The sequence below is a fragment of the Ipomoea nil genome, unplaced genomic scaffold, assembly GCF_001879475.1.
Source record: "Ipomoea nil cultivar Tokyo-kokei standard unplaced genomic scaffold, Asagao_1.1 scaffold3069, whole genome shotgun sequence".
Taxonomy (NCBI): domain Eukaryota; kingdom Viridiplantae; phylum Streptophyta; class Magnoliopsida; order Solanales; family Convolvulaceae; genus Ipomoea; species Ipomoea nil.
The window spans coordinates 4,340,181-4,360,551 of record NW_017619497.1 but is presented as its reverse complement, the minus strand read 5'-3'; the positions used below and the strand labels follow the sequence as shown (position 1 = coordinate 4,360,551).

The following is a 20,371-nucleotide window of genomic DNA, read 5'->3' as shown; positions in this document are numbered from 1 at the left end:
TTTCGGCAGAAGCGGTTTCAGAGTTGCCCGATACTGTGGGGGGTGAGATTCCCGTTGAGCCGGTACGTCAACCCCCCGTTGCGGATGGTTCAGATGTGGAGCCTGACGAGGTCAATCATGGTTTGTTCCCGCCATTGAAGATCCGTGCTTCGCCATCTCATCTCGTGAGACCAATGAAGAAATTCAGTGCCCACCAGCGGAGTTACGGGTACGGGAAACAGTGGTGTTACGGGTTGGCAGTTGGGGTTATGTTGATATTATTCTTTAATTTGTTTTTGGAGTGTGGGGGGATGATGGAAAGTGTAGACTCGTGTCGTCATTGCATTGTTGTTTGGTGTGTTTATCTTGATTATCCACGTAAACTTTTTTCCGTATTAACGATGTTTGGTTATGTTGCATTTATTTTTTATAGCGGTTGCAGGAATGTCAGTCTACATGCACAGTCGTTAAAAAAGAATACGCACTCACTTTTTTTGTTTTCGTAATTTTCTTGTTTTTTTTTTTTTTTTTTTTTAATCTTGAAAATTTATGGCCGTACGTATAATACTCTTTTTGGGTTAGGTAACCGGTTGGTCCTGAGGCTATTAGATGTTTACCGTATGATTCTATTACTAATTTCGGGCGCTCGTTGTATACGCTCATCCGTAATTTTACAGGAACGCACTTTTGATTTTTTTTTCCATTAATATTTTTCACCACACCAAGGTTTGAGTCACTATGTACGCACACGCACAGTTTGCAATCAAGCACCGTTTTTTTTTTTTTTTTTTTTTTTTTTTTTTTGGTAATAAAATCATTTCTACGTACGGAATTTGATATGCAGTAGCTACATTAGTTAACTGAAGGGACGAGGCGCTTTCAGATGACGACCGTATCAGTTTATTTCTACGGTCGGTCGCTCCTTGCATACGCACATGCGATCAAAAAGAATATGCACTCACGTTTTTTTTTTCCTCTCAAAAATATGCGTCCATACGTATAATAGGCATGTATTTGTTTGAGTAGATAACAGATGGGACCAGATGTTGTCAGTTGTAGACCGTATCATGTTATTAATAATTTCTCCCACCCGTATACGTTCATGCGTAATATTGTTTTTGATTTTTTTGTTTCAGTAATATTTTTTTGCAATCCATGGGGTTATGTCGCTCGAAGTTATCCAACATTCATGGTCCATTCTTGGACCGATATGGTGTTGATCTGTTTTCCTCGATAAAGTGTTGATTCACTATGGACGCACACCCACGCACCCAACCCTGTTAGATGGGCGTCGTCGTTTTGGTTGTGCTGTGGTATTTTGCTCTGCTGTGGTGGGTGGTTTTGCATCCTTATACCCTTCACGATTGAACACTAGTTTCTTCTTTAAGATGATCCCGTACCGGTTCTTAATGTCGGAACTCTTGCGCACATCAAATCCAGTTACGGATGCATATGTCTTGTAGTATGCGATGCCATCTTCCAACGTATCAAACTCCTGTCCGACAGTTGGTTTTATCGATGGGTCACATTCCGTAAACCAAATGCTTGGACCGTCTTGGGATTCATCCATCACACAGTGTTGGCTTTTCCCTCCGTCTTCCATGCTTATATCACCTGCGTAACGATTCGTATTATTCGTAATGGAGTTTTAAAAACATAGTTCACACAGTCAAACGGAATTTAGTCGTCATGCACGGGCATTGAAACAAACGACGCACCCACGCAAACACAAAAGCATTCACATCCATTGCATGCATGGCGACTCATTATATGCGTAGTGCACAATGGTTTAGTCTACAACGCACTCACCACTATAACTCCCAGATGGTTATATACAACGACCTAAATTATATGCGTGATGCACAAAGCTGTTTACTACCACGCACTCACCAATAATCAGCTTTATGCATCATGCATATAATTTAGGTCATTGTATATAATCATCTACAACGCACTCACCACTATAACTCCCAAATGATTTCATAAAATAACCTAAATTATATGCATGATGCACAAAGCTGTTTACTACCACGCACTCACCAGATTAGACATTGTTCAGAGGTGTGGGGGGAGCCCAAATTGTGGCCGTGTCGTTACACGCGTGGTGCACAAGGCACCATAATGCCGTGCACCATCTCCCAGATTCGACTTCGGCCTTTCCGGATATAATACCATGCATCAACCAAAACACGGATGCCATTGAGGCAATACGTACAAGTTTATACACCATGAAACCACATGCCTGCCATTAGACTACACACTCGCGCACAAACATTCATATGCACACGCACCCACTACATTTAGTTCATTAGGTGCTAACTGGCAGCTTTTTTTTTTTTTATTCTGGGCTTTTGTCATTTTGCAAATTAAATGTCAGGGGGTAATCAACAACTGTCCGGTAACAGATAGCCAAATTCACAAACGTCAACAAAATAAAATTGAGTACACAAATTCGGGGGACAAAAAAAAAAAAAAATATCGCTTTCATACGCATATGTACTGCGTGTTCTAATATTCATACACACCAGCTCAAGTTCGCGTTTGCCACTTTATACCCATTTTTTGAATCAATATATTATACTTCCACGCACTAACTGGTACATACCCAATTATCCTTAAATGGCCTCCGTAATCAAAAGTATGTGGTGTGTATGTTGGTTCCCAGACTAGTCGCATTCTCATATATACACACAGACACACATACAGTTTGTTGGGTTTTTAGTGCTCAAACCTTTAAACTCGTATCCCAGTTACATATAAATTTCAGAAACTAGACACGCACAAATTGTGAATCTAATATGCACAAACCTGGAATGGTAGCTTCTTGAGCGTCCAACCTCACCGTCCGGCTTCCAACATGAAATGTATCGCCCTTTGCTTTTTACTTATTCCCATGTGATGTATCACACCATATATATTTACTGTGTTAGTATCCCTGGATTCATGCATAACTTCCCATATTAATTTTAACCATAATTAAGCCATTAGGTACAATTACTGATAACACCCTTATTAAAGACAAATCTTTATTTTATTCTAGGAAGATCACATGATCTCAACCATTGATGGGGAATCAATCTATGGATATCAACAAATCTCACAGGATCATCTAATTAGGGGGGTGCACCAGATTTGAAGCCTATATATATATATATAACAAATTATTAGATCTAACTATCTAAGAAGAGGTAGTCAAGTGAGTAGAATATGATCGATCTTCGTATTTGAATAATCACCTTTTTGTTTGAGCTCACCAAACATAATTTTAATAATACAATTTACTTTTCATATGTGATTTGTGAACTATTTCTCCTTAATATTCATATTCCCAAATTCTCCGTAATATTCATTAATCTAAAATTTACTGTTTTTTTTTTTTTTTTTTTGGAGGGGGAAGAAAAATAAACACATATTTCACCATATTCATGACACTAAATATTACTCCGTACTATTTAAAACTCATCCGTACCACTCTAAATTTACTATCACCACTCTAAGCATTCCAACCACACAAATCCCTCAAACAAATATTCCCAGTGAACACACTATGAGGGCGAAAACAAAAGGGGACAATTAGTGGTATATGGCTCTTGGAATGATTGGATTTTTCTGAGTTATGTTAGTTGGACATCATTATTTTTTAAAAGATGGTAGACTTTGCCGTGCTTCTGGTAAAAAACATATCAAAACTGCAGATATGACATTTGCATGTGCATATGTACTAATGTACTAATCGATTTTAGGTTGTTAGTTTGAAGTTGTCGACTTTGAATTCGCAATCTTCGATCGTAATGAGACGAAGATTGAAATTAATATATTGTACGCTCAAATTAAAATGGGTAATATATAAATGAGAAATTAAATTATCTCTCAAAGTAGATCTATTTGAAAGAAGTTAAAAGTTACAAGAGGTTGAAGTGCTTTTGCAGCACTTACGAAAAGTGTTAATTATGTTGTAATTAAAGTGCTAATTATATTTAGCTTTGTAATTAAAGTGCTAACAACAGCACTTTACGAATTGAATAGTGCTAATCTGTTAGCATTCGTTAATGCACCTACGAAAGGTGCAAAAATTTTAATCTTTCGGATGTGGCCAAAAGGTTGTGACCTTTTGGTACTTTTTGAAAAGATCCGAAAAGTTAAAAGCTATTTTTTAAATCCTACGGACTTCTCGGTCATTCAATGTTTTAAAATAGGTTATTATAATCGGTATGAATTAATTGTACTTAATTTCGTAACCGTAAATATTATTTCAATAATAAATATGACTCTTTCAAACGTTATAATTAAATTATTAAATTAGATTTATGTGACATTGGATAATGCTATTAATTATATTCCTAATCTCTTCTATAAATACCTAGGTGTCGTGCATATTTTTTAGTTGTTGGATTTTGAACTAAACAAAATCTTTGTTGATTTTCTCCTACTCTCTCCACGGAAATCATTTATTTTTGAAAAATTTTGCCCACACTTCCTATAAAATATCGAAGTGCTTACCTGTTGATTTTGTACGCCGGACTTTATGTTTGAGTGATCAAGCACTAAAGTCGTAATCCGTGTTATTTTGAGAGACTGACGCTACATTAATGCTGCTAGCACCCCCGGGATGTCGCAAATCAGTTTTAAGAAGAGTGTGAGTACACACGACTGAGATTTCTCCTCCTTCATTTTCTTGGTCGTTGGGTTTATATTTTAAAATTGAAAACCCTTATTCGTTTTTATTTATTTTTGTATAAATAAATTCGAAACTGCTAAATTTGTACTAGTTTGCGATTGGGATTATTTTTATAAAATTATACACACACACACAAATATATATACAAATGAAAAATGAAATATAATTTTAGAAAATTAACTCCAACCAAAGCTTGTTACGAAACAAAAATTATATATATATATATATATATATATATATATATATATATATATATAGTAATAAAGTATATTTGGTTTAATATACAGAGTAGTATTTAATTAAGTAAATTATGTTGGTAGGTAATGTATTAAGGTAAGTACGATAAATTTATTTACTATTTAATTTAATACTTAACTAACATAATATTAATTGTTTAATAACCAGGACTATGTGGTCTAATGGTACCCGAGTTGGACTTTCATTTTGGAATGTTGTAATTTCGAGCCTCAGTGGAGGCGTTATTAGCTCTTTGTGTTTCAGTAGGTTGAGAATCTATATGAACAGATACTACAAAGCTCTAATAGAGCTAGTAGCATTCAAAAAAAAAAAAACAAAAAACGAATATATATATATTTCATGAATATAACTTGCATTTATTCTTGTAAGATAAGATATATATATATATATATATATATATATATATAGGGACGCACTCAGGTGCGAATAAGTGCCCAGGAAGGAAATGCGAACGAAATCAGCGCGCGACACGTGCTGACACGTGTCCAGCTCTAATAACTTAAAAAAATGCGGTGGTATTTCCGTAAATAATTGAACATCGAAGTGCAAGTAAAATCTCTTATAAGTGCACCTATTTTCACCTATAAGTGCATGTAATTTTGCCTTGTTAGCATTCACTTTTCGCAACCATTCATGCACCTGGGTGTGCTTATAACTATGTGTGCAACTATTTATAACTATAGGTGCAACTACTTATAACTATAGGTGCAACTACTTTCACCTATGAGTGCATGTAATTTTTCCTTGTTAACATTCACGGCTGGAAATCTCGCTATTTCCGTCCAACCGTAAATTGGTCGGTATTTTAATAAAAATTTCAACTTTTTGTTGCTAAAAATAAGTGGACGGAAAATTGGTCGGAAGTTCCTTCCAACACGCAAATGTTGGACGGAAATTCTGTCCAACATCCCGTGTTGGATGGAAATTGTGTCAAACCTATAGTGTTGGTTGGTAAACTCAAATGGACTAATAGGTAAAAATTAAAAATGATAAGTATTTTAATTTTCGTCCAACAGCATGTTGGACGGAAATTTAAATATTTTAACCTTCCCTTCCTTTTTCTCAGTTGAAATGTCGAAGATTTTCCCTAATTCCCTCCCGTCCAAGACTATCGCTCAAACTCTCTGACGCGAAGGTTTCATTGCGAAGGAGGTCGTCAACCGCTCTCCAAAAGCTCCGCCGCGGCCTGGGGATGACGGCAACGACGCTCCGCCTTCGGATCTGTCTCAAAGGCTCAAAGGTAACGATGTATTTTTTCTTTTCTTTTGCTTTTTTCTTAAAATAGATCTCAGATCTGTCTTCTCCGTCGGAATCACATCTACCGTCGGCGAGACCAGATCTGTCTCAAACCACGCTCCACCTTCAGATCTGTTGTATTGATCTTTATGTCGATGTATTTATGCAGAAGCTTATAGTGAAGTTTAATAATTTGTTGACTAATGAATGTGAAAAGAGTAATGATGTCTCTGGTCATACTGAGAGAAGGAAAGTACAATGGACAGATACATCTGGCGGTGAGCTTTTTGAGGTCCGAGAATTTGAGCTTAGGTATGAATTCCAGATCCTTCAATATTCTTTCAAGTGCAAATAAGTTCATAATATTTATCTTGCTTATTGCTGAACTTTCTTATTGTTGTGAGACTGCTTAGGAACTACTTCATGTTAAATATATGTGTTTTGGACTTGTGAAGGTTTTATTGTGAACCATTTAGATGGGGAAAATATACTCTGATATAATAAATCTGCATTTTGACACACATTAAAGAGCATCACACTCAGTGTTCCTCCTGGGTGCATTCTCTTGGGTGTTTTTAGCTCCCATTTCCCTATCCCTCTCCCTCTCTTCCAGAGCATAGCAATTATGATTATATTTTTTTTGAGGAAAAAAAAAAGAACACACCCTTTCCTCCTACTCCAATTAGTTTATTAGTAGATTTTTTATTATGTTCTTCTGTGATTGACTGTTTCATACTTCATTCCTTTCTTCTGGTGGTGATTGCCTTGTTTATGTGGCACTTAAGTGATTATTAGACCTCTTTCTAAATGGAAACTAATAGTGAGGAATATTCCTTTCAAGATTACTTTTCCTTTCTAGATTTTATTATATTTCTATATGTTGTGTGAGGATTAGGAAAGAAACTTTTTAATTTGTTAAAAACTGAATGCAGGCCACAATGGATGAGATAAAGAGTACGTTTTCACTTTTCAACTGTTAGCTTTGTATGGGATGCATTTATTCCTCAAAATGCAGAGGCAGGGTATAATTCAATGAATTAATACGGAGTAGTTTATAACCTCTTCTTTCATATTTCTTTTCATTGTTTATCGGATTATCATTAACCTTGATTATATTTGAATGGCATTTTGCAATTTGTCTAAAGGTCAAAAAAATCAAGGTATGTATATTATCACTTGCTTTATTTTTGTAAAGGGTCTCTTACCAATTATGCTGTAGTTGACGATTTGTTTCCATGGTTGAGTTGAAATATTTTTAGCTTGAGCTCAACTATTATACAGTGCTTGAGATTCATACCACATATCTTTGTCATTGCAGGTGGGAGTTTCATTTTGTTCAGTACTTGAGATTCATACCACATATCTTTGTGATAGTGCCTCTCAAATAGTGATTTATTGATCTTTTGTATGAAGTATTCTTATATGTTTGTTTTTATTTATTTATGTTCTTGCTAGTTGGTGAAGGTCTATCAGTCATTAAAGAAAATGCTGTGGAAGCTGCATTAATCAAAGCCATTGAAGTAGTGCCGGATTTGAAGGCTTGTTTGAGTGTAGCGAGCATACTTGTAGTATATATTTTTATGACTTTTTTTTTTGTGTGTGTGTGTATAATAATAGTCCGTTGTTGGAATTATTATGTACATAACAATAATTTTTGTTGTAAACACTTTTGATGTTTAAATATATTTTCAATATGAAATTTAGTGTGTCTATTAATTTGGTGATGATATATAATTTATTAACAATAGATATAAATAAAATTATGGTAATATAAAAATAATAAAAACATTTCATATGATTTAGGATTTTCCTACCAACAGTTGGAAGGAAAATAACAAAATATTATATGTGAGTTTTCCGTCCAACTTTGGGTCGAAATTTCCGACCAACACATAATTGGACGGAAATTCTCACGTTTTAAAAATGGTGGGTTACTTCCCGAAATTTCCGTCCAATTTTTGTCCGTTGGACACTATTTCTGACGAAAAATCGTAGTTGGACGGAATTTGCGATAATGGTTTTTCCGAACGTTCGTTTTGGTCGGTATGTTGGACGGAAACGTCGTTTCTGACCAATATATCGCGTTTTCCGTCCAACAAACGTTGGACGGAAAACGCGAGATTTCCAGCAGTGATTCATTGATATGAGTTCAGCGGGTAGTAATACTCCTGAAAACCACTCGCAAACATTCATACACCTAGATGCAACTACTTATACCTATCTGTGCAACTACTTAGAACTATAGGTGCAACTACTTAGAACTATAAGTGCAACTAAGTATTGATGCTCAGTGTAAATTTTTACTTGCACCTATAATACATTTTACATGCACTTGTAATACATTTTACTTGAACTTCGATGTTCAATTATTTACGAAAATGCCACCGCGTTTTTTAAAAAAATCAGTGTTTCTCATCCATTAGATCTGGACACGTGGACGAACAGAATCCATTCCTATTTCGCGCCTGGGCGAGCCGTTCGCACCCGAGTGCAAGTATATATATATATATATATATATATATATATATATATATATATATATATATATATATATATATATATATATATATATATATACTTGCGATGTAACCCTGTAAACATAATCTAGAAATTTCCGAAAAGTGTCACAAAAAATACGATTTTATTTTAAAAGATTATTGGCTGTTAAAATGATTGTCATTACCCTATTTGTCTGAAAATATTCATTGCTTCCCAACGACCCAACTAAATGCACTAGTGGTTCGCAAAGGAGCTGAGCACGACTTGTTTCGATCACCACCTTATTTATAATAATCCCCCCTTCTCTCCCTCTGCAACTAAAACTCTTTCATTTCATTTCCCATCTCTCGAAGAAGATCGATAAGAAGAAATGGGAAGAGCTCCTTGTTGTTCTAAAGTTGGGTTGAAAAAAGGCCCTTGGTCTGCTAAAGAAGACTCCATGCTTACTACTTACATTCAACACCATGGTGTAGGCCATTGGAGATCACTCCCCAAGAATGCTGGTAATTTTTCATATATACTCACCATACTATTATTTACTCTCTCTGTCTCATTTTATCTGTCCTACTTATTGTTCATTGATCAAACTAAATCTTTTTTCTTTGTTTATTTTCTTTAGTATTCTTTACTTATTTTTAAATTTGATTTGTTGCATGTGTTTAATAGTACTTTTAATGTAGTTTCTAAATATATAAATTTTGTATACAAATACTAAACTTAATATTATAAAAAATTAGATGAAAAATAACTTCAAGTCAAGTCTCGTTAACCGAACCAGACACATAAAATGGAACGAAGTGAGTAATTAATATATAAATGTATGTATGTTTTTATTTAAAACGAAACATACATCAGATGATAAATCATAGGTTAGAAGCCTTTGGGTGACGGGTGAAACCTTGTAGCCACTATCCCAGTAGGGATAAATTCAAATTTCTGACCGTATTCGGCAGTAAATCAGCTGATTCAATTCGTTCAAATCAAGAAATTCAGATCCCTCCCTTAAAAATTGAACTTGTAACTTTGTAGTTAACAAGTCAACCTGATTAGGGTTGCCTTCATGTCGTCTTTCAATTATGCATGTCCTTTTATCACTGCTATAGATGACTAATATGTTCATGAAAACACACACACAGGGTTGCTAAGATGTGGGAAAAGTTGCAGACTGAGATGGATGAATTACTTGAGGCCAGGGATCAAGAGAGGAAACTTCACCCCTGAAGAAGATGATCTCATAGTACGCCTCCACTCCCTTATCGGGAACCGGTGGTCGCTCATTGCCGGTCGGTTGCCCGGTCGGACCGATAACGAGATCAAGAACTACTGGAACACTCACCTCCTCAAGAAGCTCAAGAGTGCAGGGTTCGAATCCAAACCGCGTAAAACTTCCAGAACAATCCCGAAGAAGAAGAAGAAGACAGCCAAACCGGATAAAACCCGGAGCGAGAAGAGAAAAAAGCTCAGGCACGTGAGTAAACCGGACGTCGGAAACGGAATTCAAGATCGACCGGAGATGATCAAGGTATATGCACCGAGACCGATCCGGCTTTCGACCGGGTTCGCAAGAAATTACAGCTTTGATGATCTGGCGACGAGTGCAGCCTCCAGTAGTTCAGGTAATAATAAAGCTACTCTTAACGATAACGGCAACAACAACAATAATGGAGAAGAGTTGACGGTTATTCCATGGCATTTGTACGAGGTTGGAGATGATCTGTTGGATGATTATATGGACGGCTGTGATCTTTCGGCCAGATATTCACTGCCCACCAGTGACACTTTGATGGAGAAGGTGTATGATGAGTATCTACAGCTTCTCTCAGAGGATTGTTGTCTTCAAACATGTTCGTCCTGATTTATATTCAACACACTTTTATTTGTAAAGTTTGAATTTCATCTTCTCTCTCTCTCTCTTTAATTTGTTTTTGGCAAAGGGTGTTCACAGTGCATGGGACAAGTGTTGTTGACTTTCATTATATTCATGTTGATTTGATTGATGGTACCAAATATCGAATTGATTCACCAGCTGTTCCCATATGTGTGGATAAAACCCCAATCTATGTCTGCTTCCTGCCAATGATATCGGAAAATGATAGACATATTTGATGTTGTTTCAAATAGTGAAGTACGGAGTAATATTTAAAATTAAAACCTTAATTTTGTTTAAAAAAAGAATTTGCAAAAAACTTTGAAAATGAAGTGTATTATTTGAGTCGGCTGGTCAGCTATGTACAAGTTTGACTCACAGTAAAAACCATCTAGTATTTACTGACCTTTTTAGTTTGAGTCAGTAACCTATGGACAATCTATATTGATTTGCCTTCTTATGTTTGTTTAACTGCTAGGGTCTGATTTACCCAATATAAGTTAGTGGCTCGGGGTTCCCTTAGTCGTATGAAAAAAATAAGGGTGTGTTTGGTTGTGGACTTTTGCACCTTACTATGGATTTTGACGATACACATTACCATGTTTGTTTGCCTACGTTTGTTATGCTACTATTGGAATCAAATCCTTTAGTAATTGCAAAAAATATTACCATTTTACCCCACTTTTGAAGAATGAAATAAAAAATAAGGGAGAAAAAAATAAAAATAAAAATAAAAGGTCATTGTCCATTCATTAAATATGAAATTTTAATAATATATATATATATATATATATATATATATATATATATATATATATATATATATATAATTAGGTTCAAATGCAGATGGTGCACCCCAGTGCGGAGGAGCGGTGAGATGAGAGCCATTGATCTTGCATAAATCAACGTACGTCTAGGATTGATAATGATTAAAAAAAAGTGCAGTGATAATTTGTTCTTTTTGCATCTAGGTCAAATTTAATGTGCGTGATTTTTCTTCTTAAGGTACGTGATTTTTGTGCTTAAGGTGCATGGTTTTTGTGTTGTGTGCTTAAGGTGTGTTAATTTTTGAAAACTTAAGTGCGTCATTCTAAAGCTTTAAGTGCGTGGTTTCTTTTTTAAGGTGCGTGGTTTTCCTTCTTAAGGTGCGTGGTTTGTGTGCTTAAGGTGCGTCAATTGTTGAAACTTAAGGTGTGTCGGCCTAAAGCTTTAGGTGCGTGTTTTTCTGTCTTTAAGGTATGTTGTTTTCCTTTTTTAAGGTGCGTCAGTCTAAAGCTTTAGGTACGTGATTTTACTTCTTAAGATGCATTGTTTTCCTTCTTAATATGGTGCGTCATTTTTACAGTTTTTTTTCATTCAACAATACAGTGTATTTTTTCAGTTTTGGTTCCCAAGATCAAAATGATCTAATTCAAAAGAAAAAAAAAATATGATTGATAGCAATATAATAACAAATAGTAGAGTTGTTATCTTTTGGAGTAAATATGAAGAAGATGGATGCATTTGAGGACGCGCGCTTTTTTTTATTTAATTTTTATTGATTTGAGTCGTTGATCTAGATTTGATCAACGGTTCAGATCTAATCCCATTTTTCACCTGGGAGCATATCTCCGCACCAGAACTCATCCCTATATATATATATGTGTGTGTGTTAAATATTTTTATATATTTATTTACTTTTATTTTACTCCGCAATTAATTAATTAATTAATTAATTTGATTCCACTTACTATTTACAACCAAACAAAATAGATTATCATACTTAAAATAAAATAAATACTGGTTCAAAAAAAAAAAATAAATACTGTAACAAATCCAAAAAAAAAAAAAAAAAAAAAAAAAAACGTGGCTAACTGGTTGTGCCGTACGATCATTACAGAGCATATTGGAAATTTGAATGATATGGTACCGTACATAAATTGGACTATGCGTACAGTCTCTGTCTTACGACCAATAATACTGAAATTAGGTTAATAGGAGGTAGGGTGATGATTATATTGCATGGTTGCATTTTATATTGTATCATGCATGCATGCACGCACATAATAGGGTTGGTTTTTTTTTTTTTTGGTGGTCCCGTTCTTATAAATAAATGAGGTCCTACCAATAGTATAAGTACATCTTTAAAATTAATAATTTAAAATATATGATTTTTATTTCAAATAAGTATGAACGGTGTAACACCGGCTAGTTGAATGCAAAAATCATATTTTCTAATGTAAAATATATTGTTTTTATTTCAAATAACTATGAACGGTGTAAATATTAGGCCCTCTAAAAATTGAGGCCCTGTGCTGTTGCCTATCTTGCACGCCCTAAAATCTGGCCATGGCACATAAAATCATGATCAATACATATCCATCATAAGCTATATATACATAGGACAGATCAAGATTTTATAATCATGCATGCATATATAATCATGATATGTGGTATGTATATATAGCTTATGATGGATGTGTATTTATTAGTTTTTCTCTTTCTTTTTAATTGTAAAACTGAGAATTTGTTAGAACATCATGAAACTGGTTACAGTGGTATAGTAAGTTTTGAAGTTGTAATAAATCTTTCCTATTCCCAAGTTCCTTCTTTTGGCCTGGAGTCCTATGCGTAGAATTTATGTTTTGTACACGTAATTAACATATACTCCATAAGAGTAAGGATGACAACTCAGATCGGACCCACAAGCTAAGTATTCATGCAACCGAACCAACCTATATCTTACTTTAAAAAAAAAAAAAAAAATTATTAAACCAACTATTTCTCCTTTGCATATATTTTTTTAATATTTTCTTATTATTTTTAAATTTATTTTTAATAGCATTTTTAATTTTCTAAATATATAAATTTTATATACTAATTTATACTAAACTTAATATTATATAAAAAAATTGAATTTTAGAAATATGTTGATTATTTGACATGAGAGTGGACAACTGTCCAAAATTGATCTGAAACTAGAAAATTATTGCTTTGAATGTAAAAGATTTTGAACCCTTTGTAAATCGTTTTTCAAGGTATTTATACAACTTAAAAACTACTCCGTAATTTTTAGCATTCGATGATTTGTTAGTCAATTTAGTTCTTCTGTGAACGGTGTTAAACGGATTAATTCATAGAAGAACTAAATTGACTAACGGTGGAATAATTGAGGGACCAATTCTGTCCAAATTGGAAAGTGAGGATCACATTGTATATGGGCACTAATTGAGGGACCAAAAGTGAAATTTTCCCAAATTATATATATAACTAATGTAAATTTTATTTAGAGAAAATCGCACTTTTGGTCCCTCAATTAGTGCCCCATATGCAATGTGATCTGCACTTCCCAATTTGGACAGAATTAGTCCCCCAATTATTTTACCGTTAATCAATTTAGTCCTTCTGTGAACGGTGTTAAACGGATTAACTCACAAAATGACTAAATTGACTAACGGTGAAATAATTAAAGGACCAAGTCTATCCAAATTAAAAAGTGAGAATCACATTACATTTTGGGCACTAATTGAAGGATCAAAAGTGTGATTTCCCCTTTAAAAAATAGGTCCCCTAAGCTGTGCACATTAATGAAAAATTGATTATAAAAAGCATAAAGAAATTAATCCCCTAAATCTAGATGCAAACCATCCCATCAGTTTTTCAACCCAAAGCCCATAACCAGGGTCAAATCTATATATATATAAAAGTAAAATCCTCCTAACAAATTTTCCCCCCAAAACTTTTGTAGTAAAACTTATTTGGTAAGTAAATGTCAAATGGAAATTAAATAAATAATAATAATTAAATAAATAAATTATTATATTTTCCCTTAAATAAATAAATTATTATACTTTCCTTTTGAATTAGTATTTTCTACCTATAAATACAAGGGCTTCTTCAATCAAAGAATCTCAGACTCATCTCTCTGCTTTCTTTTTGTATGAATTTTCTACATTTTTTTAACTATATTCTCACGTACTTCAATATATTTTGCAGTTTATATCGTCTGGTATGAGTTTGAAGATACTTAAGGAGACTCTGCTTCCACAAAAGAAAATTGAGGAGGAAGAGCATTTGTAACAGAACCCTATTGGTTTAGTTTTTATGGAAGATTGTAGAGATGCGACCGAGGATGATAAAGACGGTAATTTTGATAATTTTGTAAGATTTTTTGAAACTTAGAGTTAGTATGTTGATTTCGAGATTTGTACATGTCATTCAAGTTTCTATGTTTTTTTTTTTAACAAACAGAGTTCATTTTACAGCATTTTTATAATCAATATATATATATATATATATATATATATATATATATATATATATATCAACTTGAGTAGAGTGTTTGTTTAACCTATTAAAAATCTCACTATATTTGATTTTTTCTAAATTTGTGTAAAACACAAAAACAATGATTATTTAAAAAGAAGAAATAAATAACAAATACAATTTCAGATTTTGTGTTACTCCATTCACATATTAGTATATAAAAAAAAAAGTAATAATAAAAAGGGAAAAAAATTACCAATTAATAATACTAATAATAATTTGTAAAAAAGTTAGTAGTAAATTTGAAACAGAAGGGGGTTACTTTTATATATACTCCGTGTGAAGTTTATATGGAAATAATAATTTGGTAAAGTTTAGCATTAAATAACATATATATTCTCCGTGTGAAGTTTATATGGAAAGATTAATTTGGTAAAGTTTAGTATTAAATAATAACAATTACAATTTGCTATTATATATAGATTTACGTAAATTCATATATATTCTGCGTTATATGAATTTAAAGATTAATAATAATATCAATACCAATCTATCTATCTATATTATGAATTAATTAGTAATAAAATTAATTAGAAATATTAATATAATGACTTGATTATGATCATCAATATAATAAATTAATTATGGCAATACCTTAAATAAATAAATACAATTTCCTTTTGAAAAATCTTACAAATTTATAATTCTCATATTTTTCACCTATAAATACAATGAATTGATGACTAAAAAAAATTAAAGTCTTCATTTTACATTGCAGATGACTCTCTCATCACCAATTTAATCATTGTGGTTCAATAGCTGCTCAAACTAATATGCATATTTCAAGACATTAAATGTACAATTTCTCTTCTATCTATTTCTATCTTTGCGAAAAAAAGTTATTATTTTTTTATTTACATTCTTTATTATGGATTTGTTTTTAATTGTTGTTTTTAAAAAAAAAAATTGTATTTTGTAGTATATGTATTTTTTGTATTATTGCTTTGTTTAAAACAATAATTTTGTAATATTTTTTATATATTTTATTTTCAGGCATGGTTTTTGTTATTTGTGTGATGCAATGGTTACGGAGTCAGTAAGAGATATTACCCGAGTTCACTGTTTTTAAACAAGTTATAGAGAAGGAAAAAAAAAATTAAGTCGATGGCAACATTCATAACAAGGTGGTGGAAAGTGATTCATCTTCATCTAATGAAGATACTTCTTCTTACTCTAAGAAGTAATTGAAGGCCAATAGATTAAAATATTTCTATATGTGCATACTTGAAAGTACCCTTTAGTGTTTTTTGTTTTGATTGACCTAAACTTAGATTTCCTGTAATTAAATTCTTATAAAAACCAATTTTTATTTTTTTTAGAGTATGGGTTATTTGTTCCATTCAATGTTTTTTTTTTTAAATATATATATATATATATATATATATATATATATATATATATATATATATATATATATATATATATATATATATATATATATTGTGAGTTGTGTTTTAAGTACTGAGTATCTCATGGTGTTTTTTTATTGTTCTCTTTGTGTTATGCACGGATGATTTTATTTTTTATTAATAGAATCTATTATCATATGATTAATATTATTAAAGTAAGAAATTTTTATATGACAAATTACTACATATAATTATGGCAACATTTATTTAAAATCTAATGAAATTAAATTTTTCTATACTATTAATAAATATAAAATTCTTTTGTGTACAACAATTGTATAATAAAATATGGTAATACAATTCTTAATATAATATATTATTTCCTATTTTTCCTATTCCTACCATAATTCTAGATTAAATTTTATATCAATTTGCCTTATGTAAGATATCATACTATTCTTTTTATTTTTCTAATGCCTAATAATTACCACGAATAATTATTAATAATTGTAAATTTATATTAGGCAATTATATTAATAATTAATTATTAAATTAAATGTATAATTTTTTTTTTTTATTACAAAGGAAGAGGGACACCCACATATACTATCTACGCCTTCACCAAGGCTCAAACCTAAGACATCCCACATAAGGGGCCAACCGGATACCAGTGGACTACAAGCCACTTGGTAAATCATGTATAATTTATTTTGTACTGTAGACACATTGATTTTAATAATTTTGATTTAAATTATTTAAGTTTCTATATTTTTCATATACAAAGCTATAATTATCAATTTATAATTGTAATACTTTCATAATAATATTGAATAAATATTAACTATATGTTTATATTTAATTATATATTATATTAAAATAATTATATATTAATCTAATATAGTGATGGTTAATACGGATAAAGCATTTATAAGCATAATCTAATATATAAAATATTCATTACTAACCATATATAATTTACGAAATAACTAAACTTATTGAAACTGAATTATTTATAATTTCACCTTTAATATAAATATATAATTTTAATATCTAAAATTAATAAGATCTTCCTTAATGTGAATCTATATATTTTAAATAATTTTGATTTAATAATATTATAACTTAATTATAGAAATAATACCTAATATATATATTGATAAAATCTTCCTATTTCATTTTTCCGCTCTAAGTTTTGTAGTCAATTAATTAAATATTCTATTGTTAAAATCGTGTACAAAAAATATTAATTAGGTAATAACATAATAGCATAATTGGTAATAATATGTATGGTATTTTATAATATAATTGGTAAAATAATTAATTAGTAATAAACATATTCAGTAAATTGCACGAATAAGCATATAGATTTTATATTTAAAAATTTACATTTTAAATGTATGTCTTTTGTTTAAATTGAAAGATTTAATGGGTTTACATTCCTTTGAATATTCATTTACCCACACATGCATGTCCATAGGTGAAATAATAGTATTTAAAAGAATATTACAAAAATAATTATTAACTGAGAATAAAAACGACACAAAATTTATGCCAATTGAAATAGGAAATGACTATTAATAATCGATTGAAAATTAAAAATATTTTAAACTGACTAAAATGCACAAAATGAAATGAATATTAATAATTGATTAAAAAATAAAAATAAAATATATTAATACTTGAATATTAATATTAATATATATATATATATATATATATATATATATATATATATATATATATATATATATAATTCCCCTACTTCATTATTTCACCCAAACTTTTTTACCACATTAATTAAATATTTTATTTGTCAAATAATTAATAAATCTTATTTGGTAAGCTAGAAATTAATTAAAACCTATTAATTGATAATATTGCATAATATGGTATTTATATTGAGTACCTATATCTATTTATATTGACTAATGAGTAATATGGCATTTTGACAATCATCATATGGTTACTCCATTTTAGTCTCCAACAAATATTCACCGTGATATTATTACCATAATAGTAATAATAATAATAATAATAATAATAATAATAATAATAATAATAATAATAATGTTTTCATTACGTACTTTACTTTCTATCAAACTCATTCTTCCAAAAGGTTGAACCCCAACCCTAAGAGCATTTGGGAAATGTAAATCATGGTGACTCAACTGAACATGAACCACAGAGACTAGATCGGTGCTCACTGCGCACAAGGAACCCCCCTCACTTTGAGAGGTTGCTCTGCTCCCACACTCAAGAAGCATTCCTTTTTATCAAACTCATTTTATTACTATTGGATACAAATATTATTTACAATTAAAATTTAATATGTATATAATAATAATAATAATAATAATAATAATAATAATGTTAATAATAATTATTTATGTAATTTACCGTTAAAATTTAAATCTATCTATACTATTAATAAATTAAAAATCCTCCTTTGTAAAATTTCCACTCAAACAATAGTAAATGTAAATTGAAAAAGAAAACTGATATTATTAATTAATTGAAAATATAAAAGCGTCTTAGTGGAATAGGAAACCCACCGGAAATTAGAGGAGGGAAGGCGGTGCAAGCCAGGAAAAAGACATGGGAAGGAATGTTTTTGAATGAGTGATCCCAAGACTGAAAGTTGGATCTCAAAAATTCATTTTCATGACATTCATATTGCATACTATTTTATTATAATTATTTCCAGCCTAATTATTTCCTAGCTAAAATTAATGTATCAAAATATTAATTATTTATTAACAGAATTGCCTAATATTTTTATTTTATATTTAAAAGGTGTAATATTATTAGTACAAAATATATTATCATTCTATTATGTGTAACTATTATCATTCTATTATGTGTATATATATATATATATATATATATATATATATATATATATATATATATATATATAAAGGTATAATATTATTTGTACAAAATCAATTATACTTGCCATAATATTATACCTTATAATATTATAAAGTATAATTGATTTTGTACTAATAACATTATATACATTAGTACAAAATAAATTATGCATGTCTTCATAATTTATATTATTACTTAATAATTATTTATGGTAATTCTCATCACCTTCTTCTGTGTAATTTTTATGATAATTTTATGATAATCTATATACATATTTTTATACTTAAGGTATAATATTATTAGCACAAAATAAATTATACTTACTTTTTGTTTTTGGATTTCCAAATGCACTTTTAGTATAATTGACTAATAATTATAATACATTGAAAATGAAATGAATATTAATAATTGACTGAAAATAAAAAAACTATCCATAATTGAATAAAATGGAAAAAGAAACTGTCAAATTCTTGAATTTTAATTTATGACAATAATATTACACAGTAGAATAAATCAAATAACAATTATATCATAAATGTTTCACATTTTCAAACAATAGAATGGAAATTAAAAATGAAACGAAAATATTTCAATAATAATATTCTACATCATCAAGTAAAGGAAAATTAAAAATGAAAAGGAAATATTTCAATAATAATATTCTACATTATCAATAGTAAAAATATCATTGCATTTATATTCTAATTAACTAATTGACTGAAAATATAAAAAAAAAATTTGATATTAATGATCCATAATTGACTAAAAAAACAAATGGTCAGATCATTGCATTATAATTAAAAATGAAGCATAAATTTAAATTAAACGAAAATATTTTAATAATTATATTCTACAACTTCAATAGTTAATGCATATTTTAAACAATAATAAAGGTAAATTAAAAATGGAACGGAAATATTTCAATAATAATATCTACATCATCAATTAAAAATGGAGCGAAAATTAAGTAAAAATATCAATGCATTTAATATTCTAATTGACTGAAAATAATAAAAAAAATAATTGGCTGAAAATGAATCTGATATTCTAATTGGCTAAAAATAAAAAAAGAATAATTTGTTGAAAATGAATATGATATTACTAATTGACTAAAAAAATTAAGGGAACACTAATTGAGTGATATTCTACCATTATATATTTTCACCCGAGTAACATGTCCTGATGGACGGAAGATGTTAGCTCTAGACGAGGATGAACAAAATTGTGTTGGGACTACCAATGTCGTCTATAAAAGGTTTCAATAATGTGTAAATACAATCGGTGACATTATGTTTTTTTAAATGACAAAATTGCTATATATCTAGACAA

The 20,371-nt window shown here is 30.4% G+C and overlaps 1 protein-coding gene across 2 annotated transcripts; it reads left to right on the top strand.

The window, feature by feature from the left end:
• Positions 1–8,884: 8,884 nt before the first annotated feature.
• On the top strand, positions 8,885–10,764 carry LOC109164943 (myb-related protein 308-like). Of its 2 annotated transcripts, XM_019313506.1 has the most exons (3): positions 8,886–9,153; positions 9,787–10,524; positions 10,567–10,586. In XM_019313506.1, exons 1-2 carry the CDS (start codon positions 9,021–9,023, stop codon positions 10,503–10,505), a joined length of 852 nt encoding a protein of 283 aa, XP_019169051.1. In that variant the 5' UTR covers positions 8,886–9,020; the 3' UTR covers positions 10,506–10,524; positions 10,567–10,586. The 2 variants fall into 2 exon arrangements, with proteins under 2 accessions (XP_019169050.1, XP_019169051.1); XM_019313505.1 differs by having other exon boundaries at positions 8,885–9,153; positions 9,787–10,764.
• Positions 10,765–20,371: the final 9,607 nt, after the last annotated feature.

Coding starts and splice junctions, on each gene's coding strand:
- LOC109164943 (XM_019313505.1), top strand. CDS start 9,021: ATGGGAAGAGCTCCTTGTTGTTCTAAAGTTGGGTTGAAAAAAGGCCCT. Junction 9,154..9,786: donor ATCACTCCCCAAGAATGCTG/GTAATTTTTCAT, acceptor ACACACACACAG/GGTTGCTAAGATGTGGGAAA.